The sequence below is a fragment of the Fringilla coelebs genome (genome assembly GCF_963513975.1).
Source record: "Fringilla coelebs genome assembly, chromosome: 3".
NCBI lineage: Eukaryota > Metazoa > Chordata > Aves > Passeriformes > Fringillidae > Fringilla > Fringilla coelebs.
This window is the reverse complement of record NC_140030.1, coordinates 777119-792454: the sequence shown is the minus strand read 5'-3', so window position 1 is coordinate 792454 and position 15336 is coordinate 777119. Positions and strand designations below refer to the sequence as shown.

The following is a 15336-nucleotide window of genomic DNA, read 5'->3' as shown; positions in this document are numbered from 1 at the left end:
GTGCCCAGTTTGGGGTCCCTCTGTCCCTCCCTGGGGACACAGCTCCCTGCTGGGCCTGCCTGGCCTTGCTCCTGTCTGCAGCAGGAGGGGTCAAAAGCCACCCAAACCCCTGCAGCCCTGGGGGGAGGATGGATCTGGGACTGGGGAGCTCCCCCTTCCCAGGGGGAATTGCTCACTGGGTTCCCATTTGGTGCCCCACAGCCCTCGTTCAGCAGAACTCGGGTTCTTTTTTGGGGGAAAGCCCTCAGCACACCTTTGAATCCTTCTGGAGCCCATCCTCAGCTCACCCCAGAGCTGGGGCTGCTTTGGGGTCTGTCAGAGGAACCTTGTAGGGGTTTTTGTTTGCTTTTGGCCAGGACTGCAGCATCCATGCACTGCTTCCCCCTTGCTGCTTGTGCCAGCTGCAGCTTGCATTCCTGGGAGCAGGGCTGGATCTGGGCTGCTGCCCGGGGCTGCCTGCAGCTGGGGATGGGGGTGGGGATGGGGATGGGGATGGGGGTGGGGCTGGGGATGGGGATGGGGGTGGGGATGGGGATGGGGATGGGGGTGGGGATGGGGATGGGGATGGGGATGGGGGGGCTGTGGGGCTGGGTCTGGGGCTGGGTCTGAGCTGTGGGGCCGGATCTGGGCTCTGGGGCTGGGGGCTGTCGGGCTGGGTCTGAGCTGTGGGGTCGGATCTGGGCTCTGGGGCTGGGGCTGGGGGCTGTGGGGGCTGGATTTGGGCTGTGGGTCTGGGGGCTGTGGGATCAGATCTGGGCTGTGGGGCTGGGGGCTGTGGGGTCAGATCTGGGCTGTGGGGTCAGATATGGGTTGTGGGGCTGGATCTGGGGTATGGGGCTGGGTCTGGACTGTGGGGCTCCCTGGGGGCTGTGGGGCTGGATTTGGGCTCCCTGCCCTGTGGGGCTGCCTGGGGGCTGTGGGGCTGGATTTGGGCTCCCTCCCCACTGTGGGGCTGCCTGGGGGCTGTGGGGCTGGGCTGTGGGGCTGGGTTTGGGCTCCCTGGGGGCTTTGGGACTGGATTTGGGCTCCTGCCCTGTGGGGCTGGGGCTGGGCTGTGGGGCTGGATCTGGGCTCCCTGGGGGCTGTGGGGCTGCCTGGGGGCTGTGGGGCTGGATCTGGGCTCCCTGCCCTGTGGGGCTGGGCTGTGGGGCTGGGGCTGGGCTGTGGGGCTGGGGCTGGCCTCCCTGCCCTGTGGGGCTGGGCTGTGGGGCTGGATCTGGCCTCCCTGCCCTGTGGGGCTGCCCGGGGGCTGGGCTCCCGTGGGGACACTGAGCCCTGGGGTCTCTTGCAGCGGGACGTCCCCCCTGGCCTGCCTGAATGCCATGCTGCACACCAACTCCCGCGGGGAGGAGGGCATCTTCTACAAGGTGCCCGGCAGGATGGGCGTCTACACCCTCAAGGTGAGTGCCAGGGCAGGTGGGGGATGGATGCACGCTGAGGGCAGTGCCAGCCTCAGCACTGCTTGAAAAAGGGGAGGATCAGGATCTCAGAGTCCCCCGGGGCTGGAAAAGGCCAGTGGGTTTTGTTGGATGAAGGGTTTTGATTCTGAGGTGGGGTAAATGAAAATAAAATACAATGAAATTAAATTAAATTAAATATATGGAATAAAATAAAATAGTAAATGAGAATAGAATAGAATAGAATAGAATAGAATAGAATAGAATAGAATAGAATAGAATAGAATACAATACAATACAATACAATACAATACAATAGAATTAAATTAAATTAAATATATTAAACAAAATGAAAGAAATAGTAGATAAAATAAAATAGTGAATTAAATGAAAATAAAATAAAATAAATGAAATGAAATGAAATGAAATGAAATGAAATGAAATGAAATGAAATGAAATAAAATATATGAAATAAAATATATGAAAATAAAATATAAGTTTTAAAAACACCTCTCAGTTACCCCATCCCTAAATCAAAAAAAGCCCTTAATCCAACAGGATTGAATCCAAGCTGTGCCCCATCCCCACCTTGTCCCCAGCCCTTCCCTGCACACCTGCAGGGATGGGCACTCCAAACCCCCCTGGGCAGCCCCTGCCAGGGCCTGACCCCCCTTTCCATGGGGGAGTTCCTGCTGCTGTCCAGATCCTCCAGGATAATCCCAAGGGGCTGTCCCTGTTCCCTGGCAGGAGGGACAGCCCCCCATCCTCAGCTGTGAAGGTGCAGCTCCTCACCACAGGGCACTTTGCTGGTGGCAATTCCTGCCCCAGCAGGGAAGGAGTAATTAATGTGTTAATGAAACAATGAAACTCCAGCCCTCTGCTCTCAGCTTGTGTCTAGGGATGGGAAATCACCTTGTCCTCAGCCTCAGTCAGAGAGGGATTCATGGGGAATTGTCATTCAGAATAAGCTGTATTTTGCATACCAGCAAAATACCAGCTGGCTCACCCCAGCTCACACCGTTCCTGCTTTGGGGTGAGTTTGTCTCTGGAGCCCATCCAGTGCCACCCTGCCATGGCAGGGACACTGCCACTGTGCCAGGGTGTGCCAGTGTCCAGCCTGGCCCCGGGCCCTGCCAGGGACCCAGGGAGGGCACCCTGTGCCAGGGAACAATTCCCCATTCCCAATCTCCCATCCAGCCCTGCCCTCTGGCACTGGGAGCCGTTTATTCCCACCCCTCCATGCCTTGTCCTGGAGTTGGTGCTGAGTGATGGGGAATCTGGGGAAGGGCCCTTTGGCAGGTGACGGGGTTCAGGGGCTGGGGACAGAGCTCAGGACGTGTCCCCTGCATTCAGAGCTGACAGAACCCACAGGAAGCTTTGGGCCAGCGCTGAGCAGCTGTGGGGCACTGAAAGGGCCACCAAACCCCTGTGGTTCTGGGGTTTCCCCTGTCCCCAGCACTGGGGTGACCCTGCTGTGCCTGTGCCGTGTCCCCTGGCAGAAGGACATCCCAGACGGGCTGAAGGAGCTGTCGGAGGGCTCGGAGGAGAGCAGCGACGGCCACTCGGACTCGCAGAGCTCGGAGCGCAGCAGCTCCAGCAGCGACGGCTGCGCCGCCAAGGACAGGAGGAAGAGCAGGTGGAAAAGGAAAGGTGAGTTCCTGTCTGGGTTTGGAAGGACAGGTGCCTGCTAAAGGAGACAGGAGCCTCCCCTGGAATGGAGAATGCAAACCCTCCCCACCCCTCTGAAATGGTGTGAATTTTAAATTAAGGGGCTCTCAGGCAAAAAATATGGGAGCAGGAAATAACAGTTCTTTAATAGGGAAGGGAAAATAAAATTATAAAATACAACAATGCAATACACCAGAACAACACTGACAGAGTCAGAGCACAGCCTGACACCCTGTGGGTCAGGGTGTTGGTAGCAGTCCAGTTGGAAAAGGGGCTGCAGTCCTCCTGGAGTGTCAGGCGTGGTTCTGTTGGAGCAGGGGAGTCCTGTAGGAAAGGGGTGAATTCTTCCTGCACAGATCCATGGAATTAAAGCAGCTGCTGTTCCTCTGGGGAGTCCAGTGGAGAAGGGCCGTGCTGGTGTGTCAGAATCTCCAGATTATATCCGGGTAGGAATGCTTGGCTCCTCCCTCTGGGTGGAGCATCTCACAATGGGATGTTATAGTTCTTATCAGCCATGTGGTGACATTCAATAGCCCCTTATCAGCAGATGTCCCCTGCTGAGGGACCATGATTACAATCACTCAGGAAGAGAGATAAGGAGCATTGCCCACCTGACACCAGACAACTGCCATACAGATGGCAATAGAACACATCTTGCCTTGCAATCTGGAACAGTTCCTGTCTGGGCAGAGGAGGGCTCACCTGGGCTCTGGGGGGAACAGAGCACAGCTCTGGCCTCACAATGATCCCAGCTAGGCTGGGCTGCTCTGCTGTTCCTGCTGCAGGTGGGCAGGGAAGGGGACAGGTACCTGAGGGGTGTTGTTTGAAGAGCCAGGGTCTGCTCAGGAAGGCAGGAGCTTCCCCTGAAATGGAAAGTGTAAAACCCCCTCCCTCTGAATTAATGTCATTTTGAAATGAAGGGATTGCTTAATCATGCTCTCAGGCAAAGATATGGGAGCAGGAATAACAGTTCTTTATTAGGGAAGAAAATAAAAATAAAATAAAAAATGCAGTCTTACAAAACAACACTGACAGAGTCAGAACAGGACCTGACACTGTCCTGGTTGAGATGGAGACAGTACAGAGCAGCACACTCCCTTTGCAGAAGGCTGCAAACTGTTTTCATTACAGCATGCAGTGTTTTTTATACAGTCTTACAAAACTCATAAGTTTATACTTTACTAATTGGTCAGGAAAGACAAACAGAGTGCTCATTGGAGCAGAGAATTGCAGATTTCTCTTATTTATCCTTCTTCCTTTCTTGGTTTCTACATCAATGACCTTGGCAGGGAATTCTTTCCGGGGTAAACATGGATCCTCTTATCAAACTTCTCTCACAAAAGTCACTGTAAAACCTCCTCCACATGACCCCCTGTGTGTCAGGGTGGTGGCACAGTCCCATCCCATGGTGGTGGCACAGTCCCATCCCAGGGTGGCACAGTCTCATCCCAGGGGTGGCATAGTCCCATCCCAGGGGGTGGCACAGCCCCATCCCAGGGGTGGCACAGCCCCATCCCATGGTGGCACAGTCCCATCCCATCCCATGGTGGTGGCACAGTCCCATGGTGGTGGCACAGTCCCATCCCATGGGGGTGGCACAGTCCCATCCCAGGGGTGGCACAGTCCCATCCCATGGTGGTGGCACAGCCCCATCCCAGGGGTGGCACAGTCCCATCCCAGGGTGGTGGCACAGTCCCATCCCATGGGGGTGGCACAGCCCCATCCCAGGGGTGGCACAGTCCCATCCCAGGGTGGTGGCACAGTCCCATCCCATCCCAGGGGTGGCACAGTCCCATCCCATCCCAGGGTGGTGGCACAGCCCCATCCCATGGTGGTGGCACAGTCCCATCCCATGGTGGCACAGTCCCATCCCATGGTGGTGGCACAGTCCCATCCCAGGGGTGGCACAGTCCCATCCCAGGGTGGTGGCACAGTCCCATCCCATCCCAGGGGTGGCACAGTCCCATCCCATCCCAGGGTGGTGGCACAGCCCCATCCCATGGTGGTGGCACAGCCCCATCCCAGGGTGGTGGCACAGTCCCATCCCATGGGGGTGGCACAGTCCCAGGGGTGGCACAGTCCCATCCCAGGGTGGCACAGTCCCATCCCAGGGGGTGGCACAGTCCCATCCCATAGGGTGGCACAGTCCCATCCCAGGGTGGTGGCACAGTCCCATCCCATAGGGTGGCACAGTCCCATCCCAGGGTGGTGGCACAGTCCCATCCCAGGGTGGTGGCACAGCCCAATCCCAGGGTGGTGGCACAGTCCCATCCCAGGGGGTGGCACAGTCCCATCCCAGGGGGTGGCACAGTCCCATCCCAGGGTGGTGGCACAGTCCCATCCCAGGGGGTGGCACAGCCCCATCCCATGGTGGCACAGTCCCATCCCAGGGTGGTGGCACAGTCCCATCCCAGGGGTGGTGGCACAGTCCCATCCCATGGTGGTGGCACAGCCCCATCCCAGGGTGGTGGCACAGTCCCATCCCATGGGGGTGGCACAGTCCCATCCCATGGGGGTGGCACAGTCCCATCCCAGGGGTGGCACAGTCCCATCCCAGGGTGGCACAGTCCCATCCCATGGTGGCACAGTCCCATCCCAGGGTGGCACAGCCCCATCCCATGGTGGCACAGTCCCATCCCAGGTGGTGGCACAGTCCCATCCCAGGGGTGGCACAGTCCCATCCCAGGGGTGGCACAGTCCCATCCCATGGGGCTCAGCCCTCCTGCAGTGCCAGCTGTGGCTCTGCTGCAGCAGGATCCTGCACAAGGGGGGAGTTTTCCTCTGCAGCTCCAGGGCTGCTGGAGATGGGCCTGCTCTCCCTCTGGGAATGCAGGGCAGGAGAAAGCTGCTCCTCTGGGAATGCAGGGGGCAAAGGCTGCTCTGGTATCCCAAAATCCCAGATTGTGTCCAGGTAGGAATGCTTGGCTCCTCCCCTGGGCAGGGCATCTCCCATGGGATGATGGAATTTTATCAGCCATGCAGTGGCCTGTGAGCAGAAGAAAACTAATAATTAATGGCCCATGAACAGCAGAGATCTCCTGGAGGGGGGATTGGCTGTGGAAGAGATAAAGAAAACTGCCCCATGAACAGAGTGAACTGCCCAGCTCTGACAGATGGCAATTAGAATCCACACTCCCACCAGATCTCACAATCCAGAGCTGAGTGCCAGGCTCTGACACCTCCCAGGCTCTGCCAGGCTGCTCCTGCCGTGCCCTGCACCCCTGCAGGCTCCTGGAGGCTTGGAGCCCCAGCTCTGGCCTGCTTTAGGCTCCTCTCCCTCATAACCCAGGCAATATTTGGGTACTGAGTCCTGTTAGGGTTCCCCTTCAATCCACCCTTCTTCCTCCTTCTCTTGTTAGGGTTCAGGAACACACAATCACAGAATGATTACATGCAGGTGCTTTTATTGAAGAGCTCTGGGTGTCAGGGGTACAAACCCAAATCTGACCCCGACCATACAGTCGAGATGAACATGTTGTTATATTCTATCCTTATAGAACTTTCATGTTAATTATTAAACTTATATTGCTCTATTGTGTACATAGATTTCAGCTAAGCAAAGCCCCCCTTAAATTTCCAGCATGGTTTCTCATGATTCTTCTTATGGTTATATAATAATTATATTTCATTACTAAACAATCATCACATCTAACAATTATATCATTTATCACACTGCTTACATGGGTGCAGTTGATCTGGGAAAACACAAAGCCCAACATTTTCAGATTCCATCTTGAACATTTTCCAGGGTTCCACTATCACTCTCACTCAGGCACAGAATTCCAGGGACACCATCCCTGGGTGTGTTTAACAAAGCCTGGATGTGGCACTGGGGGCCAGGGTTCAGTTGAGCTGTTGGGGCTGGGTTGGACTCGGTGGTCTTGGAGGTCTCTTCCAACCCAGTGATTCTGGAAATTCTGGGAATTTTGGGAATTCTGTGATTCTGGGAATCTGGGAATTATTTTAAAGGCATTTCCAGTGCCCTGGCACTGCTGGCTGAGGCAGAGGGGTCCCAGAGCTGCCCAGGGAGGGTGACCTGGGCCAGCCCCAGCCAGCCCTGCCCTGCAGCCAACACCAACCTGTGTTACCTGGAGCTGTAAGCACTGAAAGCACCAGGAAAGTACAAAATGGTAAAAATCCCTTTAGAAATTCAACTTGACTCCAAATCCATCCTTTGACGGGAAAGCTGTAGACAGTCTGGTTGAAATATTTTCATTTTTAACAAATCTTCTCAAAATATTTGGTCAACAAGGAAGATTCTGGCTACTTTTCCTGTATTTCCAATGTTACAACATCAGGTAAAAGCCTGTGAGGGAATTCCTGTATATATTTTACAGAAATCTTTATTTAGGAATGCATGTAGAGATTTGAGATAAAAGTTTAATATCTCTCACTACCAAAGGGCTGGGAAGGGGGGAGGAAGCCAGGTGAGAAGGGATGGAAATGTTCCCCTGGAGCAGCTGCCAGGAGTACCCAGAGCAGGACAGTGTGAGGTATACATACAGAAAAGGAGGGTGGCTCCTCTCTGAGCTCTGGTGCTGAGGGTTTTTCCTGGAGGGGCATTTTGGCCTTTCCCATGAAGTCCTGGCTCTGGGGTGTTGTGTGAGGAATGAGTGAGACCTGGGGTCAGAAGGGCCGAGGCCAGAGAGGCTCCTGAGCTGTCCTGGCAGCTCTGAGGGGTTGAGCATCCCATGGGCTCACTCCAGGGAATTCCCTGCTGGCCATGGATTTCTCCTTCAGATCCCTTTCAGAATTCCATGAAGAACAATGTGTGGAACTTTGATTGTATTTTCAGTCTCATTAAAAAAAAAAAAACAAAACAATACAAATATTATCATTCACACTGTCACAGTCAGAACCCAACTGTTTCCTGATTGCAATACACTATAAACATTTCCTAACCTATCAACTTGAACTACACTGTATTGTAAATACTTTTAAACCACTCATCTAAAAATACCTCTCATAAATCCTACTACAGTAGGATTTCATCCTTCTATATTCTAGAAGAATGAAGGACTTAATTCTTCTATTCTATTTCATACTTCTATTTCTCCAAAATATCTAATCTTATTTACAGGACCATCCTTTAAAACTTATTTCTAATTGAATTTCTCTCTCAACAGTATCTGTCCTATTCCATAACATTTCTAAATCAGCATTTCTTATCTCAAAATCTACATACAGATACACACTGTATAAACCTTCCATCAAAATTAAAAAATTTCTCCAGAAATCCATTTCCTGTGCAGAGCAAAGCAGGGCTGGCTGCTCTGGGCCAGGGGTTTCTGGAGCTGGGAAGGGAACAGAGCCCCAGGAGGGGCTGAGGGAGCTGGGAAGGGAATGGAGCCCCAGGAGAGGCTGAGGGAGCTGGGAAGGGGCTCAGCCTGGAGAAAAGGAGGCTCAGGGGGGACCTTGTGGCTCTGCACAACTCCCTGAGAGGAGGGGACAGCCGGGGGGGTCAGGCTCTGCTCCCAGGGAACAGGGACAGGACAAGGGGAAATGGCCTCAGGCTGGGCCAGGGCAGGCTCAGGGTGGACATCAGGAGGAATTTGTGCATGGAAAGGGTGCTCAGGAACTGCCCAGGGAGGTTTGGAGTGCCCATCCCTGCAGGTGTCCCCTGGCTGTGGCACTGAGTGCCCTGGGGACAGGTTTGGAGTGCCCATCCCTGCAGGTGTCCCCTGGCTGTGGCACTCAGGGGACAGGGTGGGATCAGGCACAGCTGGGGCTGGATGGGCTGGGAGGGCTTTTCCAGCCTCAGGGACTCTGGGATTTCTGGCATTTCTCCTGCCCTGGCTGCTCAGAGCAGCTTTGCCCCTCAGCAGCAGCAGCAGAGTCCCGACCTGCAGTGACACTCCCAGCCCATCCTTGCCTCTGAAGGACTCTGAGCAATAATAACCCAGTTTTTATTGGAGATTCTTCCTTTGGCTCTCCTGGGTTCCATCTTTGCAGTGATTCCCTGTGGTCCCTGCTCAGAATTCCTCAGAGCTCCCAGGAGCTCTCCTGAAGAGCTGCAGGATTCAGCTGGGCTCCTTGGCAAGGATTTCCTTCAGTCAGACTTGCTTCTGTTTCCATCATCTGTGGGAAGTGAAACCTTTCAAAGTGAAGGACAGGAATTAATGCTCCACACATCTCTGCCCTCACTGACAGGCTGGGCACATCCCTGTGCCCTCTGGGGTTGTCATCTCCCAGCACAGGGGTTCAAAGGGTCATGGAATGGGTTGGGTTGGGAGCTCAGAGCCCACCCAGTGCCACCCTGCCATGGCAGGGACACTGCCATTGTGCCAGGGTGTGCCAGTGTCCAGCCTGGCCCTGGGCACTGCCAGGGGTCCAGGGAGGGCACCCTGGGACAGCCCTGCCCACCCTGCCAGGGGAGAGTGAGTCAATGCCCAATGAATCACTGAATATTTAGGAGTGAGTTAATGGTTAAAGGATGAGTTATCAGTTAAAGGATCAGTCAGTGGTTAAAGAATGAGTTAATGGTTAAAGGATGAGTTATCAGTTAAAGGATCAGTCTGTGGTTAAAGAATGAGTTAACAGTTAAAGGATGAGTTATCAGTTAAAGGATCAGTCAGTGGCTGAAGAATGAGTTAATAGTTAAGGAATCAGTCAATAGTACAGGATCAGTTCATGATGAAAGGCTCAGTCAGTGGTTGATCCTCCCCTCTCATGGCCCACAGCAGTCCCTGACTGCAGGAGCCCCTCAGTGCCTGCTCTGTGCTGGGATTCCTGCTGGGCTCACACCTGAGTGTCACCAGAACGGGGTGAACAAGGCTGGCCCAGCCCCAGGGACCCCTCTGTGCCACCCTGGGGCTCTCCTCTCCTCTCCTCTCCTCTCCTCTCCTCTCCTCTCCTCTCCTCTCCTCTCCTCTCCTCTCCTCTCCTCTCCTCTCCTCTCCTCTCCTCTCCTCTCCTCTCCTCTCCTCTCCTCTCCTCTCCTCTCCTCTCCTCTCCTCTCCTCTCCTCTCCTCTCCTCTCCTCTCCTCTCCTCTCCTCTCCTCGGGAAGGCTGCTCTAGAGCAGAGGCTGGACAGAGTTCCAGAATAAAGCAGGGATTTATTCAAAGGATCCTCCATGGACCCACCTTGGGCAGCAGCAGAGCCCAGCCAGGGCTGACCCAGGATGGACCCAAACGGCCCCAAAATGAACCCAGGATGGACCCAAACGGCCCCAAAATGAACCCAAGATGACCCAAAATGGCCCCAAAATGAACCCAGGATGGACCCAAATGGCCCCAAAATGAACCCAGGACGGACCCAAATGGCCCCAAAATGAACCCAGGATGGAGCCAAAAGGCCCCAAAATGAACCCAGGATGGACCCAAACGGCCCCAAAATGAACCCAAAATGACCCAAAACGGCCCCAAATGCCCGGCTGGGCTCGGGGTCTGTCCTGGGACCAGCTCTGCTCCATTTGCATCCCAGAGTTGATCTGTGTTTGTATTTGTGTCTACACTTGGGGATATATTTATATTTATATTTATGGTTATAATGTTGTAGTTACAGTATTATATTTACATTTACTATTTATATTTATAGCTATATTTATGTTTACATATTTATACTTATATATTATAATTTATATTTTATTTGCATTTACTATTTATATTTATGTCTATATTTATATATCTATATACACATTTACATTTTATATTTATAGCTGCATTTATATTACTATATTTATATTTACATTTACAATTTATATTTATAAATTTATATTTACAGCTGTATTTACATTTATACATTTTATTTATATATTTATATTTATTTACACCGTTTTATTTACATTTACTATTTATATTTATGTCTATATTTATATGCATAGTGCTTATGTCTATATATACATTTACATTTTATATTTTCATTAATAATGTTATAAAGTTATATTTGTATTTATAATTATATTTATACCTCTATTTACACATTTATATTTACATTTATTTTTATATATTTTTATTTGATTTACAATTTATATTTTATTTACATTTGGAATTTCTATTTATATTTACATATTTATATTTATTTTTCTATATTTTTATTTTATCTACAATTTATATTTTATGGCTGTTTGCCATTTCTATTGATATATTTTTATTTTATTTGCACTTTATATTTTATGGCTGTTTGGCATTTTTATTGACATATATTTTATTTACCATTTCTATTTTATGGCTGTTTGGCATTGATATTGGTATATTTTTATTTTGTTTACAATTTCTATTTTATGGCAGTTTGCCATTTCTATGGATATATTTTTATTTTATTTACCATTTCTATTTTATGGCTGTTATATTGATATATTTTGATTTTATTTACAATTTCTATTTTATGGCAGTTTGGCATTTCTATTGATATATTTTTATTGTTTACAATTTCTATTTTATTGCTGTTTGGCATTTCTATTGATATATTTTTATTTTGTTTACAATTTCCATTTTCTGGCTGTTTGCCGTTGACATTGGTCCATTTGATTTTGTTTACAGTTTATATTTTATGGCTGTTTGGTATTTCTCTTGACATATATTTTGTTTACCATTTCTGTTTTATGGCTGTTTGCCGTTGATATTGGTACATTTTGATTTTATTTACAATTTCTATTTTATGGCTGTTATATTGATATATTTTGATTTTATTTACAATTTCTATTTTATGGCTGTTATATTGATATATTTTGATTTTATTTACAATTTCTATTTTATGGCTGTTATATTGATATATTTTGATTTTATTTACCATTTCCATTTTCTGTCTGTTATATTGATATATTTTGATTTTATTTACCATTTCCATTTTCTGTTTGCTGCTGACATTTGAATATTTTGATTTTATTTACAGTTTCTATTTTATGGCTGTTATATTGATATATTTTATTTCATTTACCATTTCCATTTTCTGTTTGCTACTGACATTTGAATATTTTGATTTTATTTACAATTTCTATTTTCTGTCTGTTATATTGATATATTTGATTTTATTTACCATTTCCATTTTCTGTTTGCCGCTGACATTTGAATATTTTGATTTTATTTACCATTTCTATTTTCTGTCTGTTATATTGATATATTTTATTTTATTTACCATTTCCATTTTCTGTTTGCTGACAATTGAATATTCTGCCTGTGCCGTCCGTGTGTCCCTCTGACGTTCCCTCTCTCCCGCAGTGTCCGCGCGCGTGCCCGCGGCCGGCTCCCCGCAGCCCGGCTGCCCGTCCCCGTCCATCCCCGCCAAGGGCCTCTCCTCCTCGCAGAAGCACAGCAAGAAGGCCCTCAAGCAGGTCAGTGCCTCGGCTTCCCCGCAGTGCTGGGCTCCTCGCTTCCCTTTTCCCTAAAATCACAGTTCCCCTAAAATAAAACATTGCGGGAATGATTCTCGGTTATAGAAAATCATAACCAAAATGAGTATGATGGAAATGGGGTCTGGGAGCTTCCTGGGAAATGGGATCTCAGAGCTTCCTGGGAAATGGGATCTGGGAGCTTCCTGGGAAATGGGATCTGGGAGCATCCTGGGAAATGGGATCTCAGAGCTTCCTGGGAAATGGGATCTGGGAGATTCCTGGGAAATGGGATCTGGGAGCTTCCTGGGAAATGGGATCTCAGAGCTTCCAGGGAAATGGGATCTGGGAGCTTCCTGGGAAATGGGATCTCAGAGCTTCCTGGGAAATGGGATCTCAGAGCTTCCTGGGAAATGGGATCTCGGAGCTTCCTGGGAAATGGGATCTGGGAGCTTCCTGGGAAATGGGATCTCAGAACTTCCTGGGAAATGGGATCTCAGAGCTTCCTGGGAAATGGGATCTGGGAACTTCCTGGGAAATGGGATCTCAGAGCTTCCTGGGAAATGGGGTCTGGGAACTTCCTGGGAAATGGGGTCTGGGAGCTTCCTGGGAAATGGGATCTCAGAGCTTCCTGGGAAATGGGGTCTCAGAGCTTCCTGGGAAATGGGATCTCAGAGCTTCCTGGGAAATGGGATCTCGGAGCTTCCCGGGAAATGGGATCTCAGAGCTTCCTGGGAAATGGGATCTGGGAGCTTCCTGGGAAATGGGGTTGGTGAATTCGGCCTTTGGGGGAACATGCTGGGAATTCATCCCCTGGGGGGCAAACATTCCCTCCAGGGAATTCCCTGGGGGCTGCACCTCCACCTGGAGGGAAGGAGGGCAGGAATTCCATGGACTCTGGAGGAGGAGGAAGGAGGGCAGGAATTCCATGGACAGAGAGTCTGGAGAGGGAGGGAGGAGGGCAGGAATTCCATGGACAGGAGAAAGAAGGAGGGCAGGAATTCCATGGACAGGAGAAAGAAGGAGGGCAGGAATTCCATGGACAGAGAGTCTGGAGAGGGAGGGAGGAGGGCAGGAATTCCATGGACAGGAGGAGGAAGGAGAGTAGGAATTCCATGGACAGGAGGAGGAAGGAGAGCAGGAATTCCATGGACAGGAGGAGAAGGAAGGAGAGCAGGAATTCCATGGACAGAAGGATCCATGGACAGAGAGTCTGGAAAGAGGAAGGAGGGCAGGAATTCCATGGACAGAAGGAGGAAGGAGGGCAGGAATTCCATGGACAGAGAGTCTGGAAAAAGAGGAAGGAGGGCAGGAATTCCATGGACAGAGAGTCTGGAAAGAGGAAGGAGGGCAGGAATTCCATGGACAGAAGGAGGAAGGAGGGCAGGAATTCCATGAACAGAGAGTCTGGAGAGGGAGGAAGGAGAGCAGGAATTCCATGGATAGGAGGAGGAAAGAGGGCAGGAATTCCATGGACAGGAGAAAGAAGGAGGGCAGGAATTCCATGGACAGGAGAAAGAAGGAGAGCAGGAATTCCATGGACAGGAGAAAGAAGGAGAGCAGGAATTCCATGGACAGGAGAAGGAAGGAGAGCAGGAATTCCATGGACAGGAGAAGGAAAGAGGGCAGGAATTCCATGGACAGGAGAAGGAAAGAGGGCAGGAATTCCATGGGCAGTCTGGAGAGGGAGGGAGGAGGGCAGGAATTCCATGGACAGGAGAAGGAAGGAGAGCAGGAATTCCATGGGCAGGAGAAGGAAAGAGGGCAGGAATTCCATGGACTCTGGAGGAGGAAGGAGAGCAGGAATTCCATGGACAGGAGAAGGAAAGAGAATGGGAATTCCATGGACAGAGAGTCTGGAAAGAGGAAGGAGGGCAGGAATTCCATGGACAGAGAGTCTGGAGAGGGAGGGAGGAGGGCAGGAATTCCATGGACAGGAGAAGGAAGGGCAGCAGGAATTCCATGGACAGGAGGAGGAAGGAGAGCAGGAATTCCATGGACAGGAGGATCCATGGACAGAGAGTCTGAAAAGAGGAAGGAGGGCAGGAATTCCATGGACAGAGAGTCTGGAGAAAGAGGAAGGAGGGCAGGAATTCCATGGACAGGAGGAGGAAGGAGAGCAGGAATTCCATGGACAGGAGGAGGAAAGAGAACAGGAATTCCATGATGAGGAATTCCTGCTGAATTATTCCCCCAGTGTGGGGTTCACAGGTGTTCCCCCAGCTGCACTGCTTGGGCCCCCAGGATCCTGAGGAAGGAAATCATTTATCTGGCATCAATCTCAAAATTGGGAAATCTCAAAAGTCTCAAAATATCAAAATGTCAAAATTCAAAATTTCAGTGTTCAAAATCTCAATATTTTGATCTCAAATCAGTCTCAAAATTGCAAAATCTCAACAATCTCAAAATTCAAGCTCTCAAAATTCAAAATGGCAAAATCTCAAAATTCAACATCTCAATAGTTCGATCTCAAATCAATCTCAAAATTGGGAAATCTGAAAAATCACAAAAATTTTAAAATCTCAATATTTTGATCTCAAATCAATCTCAAAATTGGGCAATCTGAAAAATCTCAAAAACATCAAAATCTCAAAATTCAAAATCAATATTTTGATCACAAATCAGTCTGAAAATTGGGAAATCTCAAAATCTCAACATTCAAAATCTCAGCATTTTGACCTCAAATCAATCTCAGAATTGGGAAATGTCAAATTTTCCCAACCAAAGGCACTGCATGGGTTGAATTTTCTCCTTGGCACAGGGAGTGTGAGTGAGGAGCTCAGGGGCAGAGGGAATCTCCAGTGTCCCAGCAGGATTTGCTCTCCAGCCCAGCCTGTTCCCTGGCTCTCTCTGGCAGAGAAGCAGCACTCAGGATGGAATTCCAGAGAATTCCAGAGGTTCCCAGCCTTGGGAAGGGATCTGCATCCCCAGGGGCTGTTCCTGAGGAGAGCAGGAAGGGAAGGGAAGGGTGAACAGGAGCTGAGCTGGTGCCAGAGGAGATG

At 50.0% G+C, this 15336-nt stretch overlaps 1 protein-coding gene across 1 annotated transcript in view; it reads left to right on the top strand.

The window, feature by feature from the left end:
* Positions 1-1291: 1291 nt before the first annotated feature.
* The window catches only part of ASXL2 (ASXL transcriptional regulator 2), a 33303-nt gene continuing 19258 nt past the window's right edge, over positions 1292-15336 (top strand). Inside the window, exons 1-3 of the mRNA XM_084202328.1 lie at positions 1292-1400; positions 2897-3047; positions 12225-12337. Coding sequence (XP_084058454.1) covers positions 1323-1400; positions 2897-3047; positions 12225-12337 — 342 coding nt within the window. The 5' untranslated portion in view covers positions 1292-1322. The remainder of the gene's footprint in view (positions 1401-2896; positions 3048-12224; positions 12338-15336) is intronic.